General features: G+C 45.8%; 1 protein-coding gene across 1 annotated transcript in view; it reads right to left on the bottom strand.

Annotated features, from left to right (window-relative positions):
• Positions 1-709, bottom strand: part of LOC104789832 — an 8,646-nt gene that overhangs the window by 2,724 nt on the left and 5,213 nt on the right. The window contains exon 9 of the mRNA XM_010515473.2: positions 39-690. Coding sequence (XP_010513775.1) covers positions 39-690 — 652 coding nt within the window. The remainder of the gene's footprint in view (positions 1-38; positions 691-709) is intronic.

Raw genomic sequence — 709 nt, 5'->3', positions numbered from 1 at the left:
GAGTTTCATTAGTGTAACGAGGGTAAATGTTGGGTGGCCTAGTTGAAACAGGTTGTACAGAAGCAACAGGTACAAGACGAGGTCCGTAGGTCATGAGTTGATTTACAACATTGGTGTAGGCAAGAGGTCTTCCAGGACCATCCCATGGTAAACGCCCCTGAAGATAAGCAGGTGGCACTACAACAGGAGCAGGGTACAAAACAGGCGGATGTTGAGAATTCTGGCAAGAGCGGCCATACTGCAAATTTTGCCAATGGCTTATAAAATCACCATTGAGGATATCAATTTTGTGCTCCGTTTGTTCTGCAGAAGAGCCAAGTCTAGTGGAGTGCGAAGAAGCTACTATATCAGACTGATCAAGTCCCCTGAAAGAGTCAAAACTTTTACACGGATCATGATTCTCTACTCCTTCATCCACACTGTGGTGGCTTGCCAGAGCATCTGATGGCGCATTACCACCAGCTTGATAATTATACATTGGAAGCATTGCAACGATCGGGACAGGTGGCCCTGTGGGATAAAACGTGTATCCAGAATTATCAACCTCGTTTTGTTGCATGCCGCCTAGGAGAAATGGAGCAAGGGTCACTGAAGACTCTGATCCACTTGCCTGAGCTAGTTCATGACCATGTATTTGATTCCTCTGAACTTGAAATGAAGGGACAGTAGGACGAGGCCCCACATCTCTATCTGTTATTTCATTGCTAGA

The sequence above is a fragment of the Camelina sativa genome, chromosome 5 (assembly GCF_000633955.1).
Source record: "Camelina sativa cultivar DH55 chromosome 5, Cs, whole genome shotgun sequence".
In the NCBI taxonomy this organism is placed as follows: domain Eukaryota; kingdom Viridiplantae; phylum Streptophyta; class Magnoliopsida; order Brassicales; family Brassicaceae; genus Camelina; species Camelina sativa.
The sequence above is the reverse complement of the archived record's forward strand: the minus strand, read 5'-3'. Positions and strand labels throughout refer to the sequence as shown.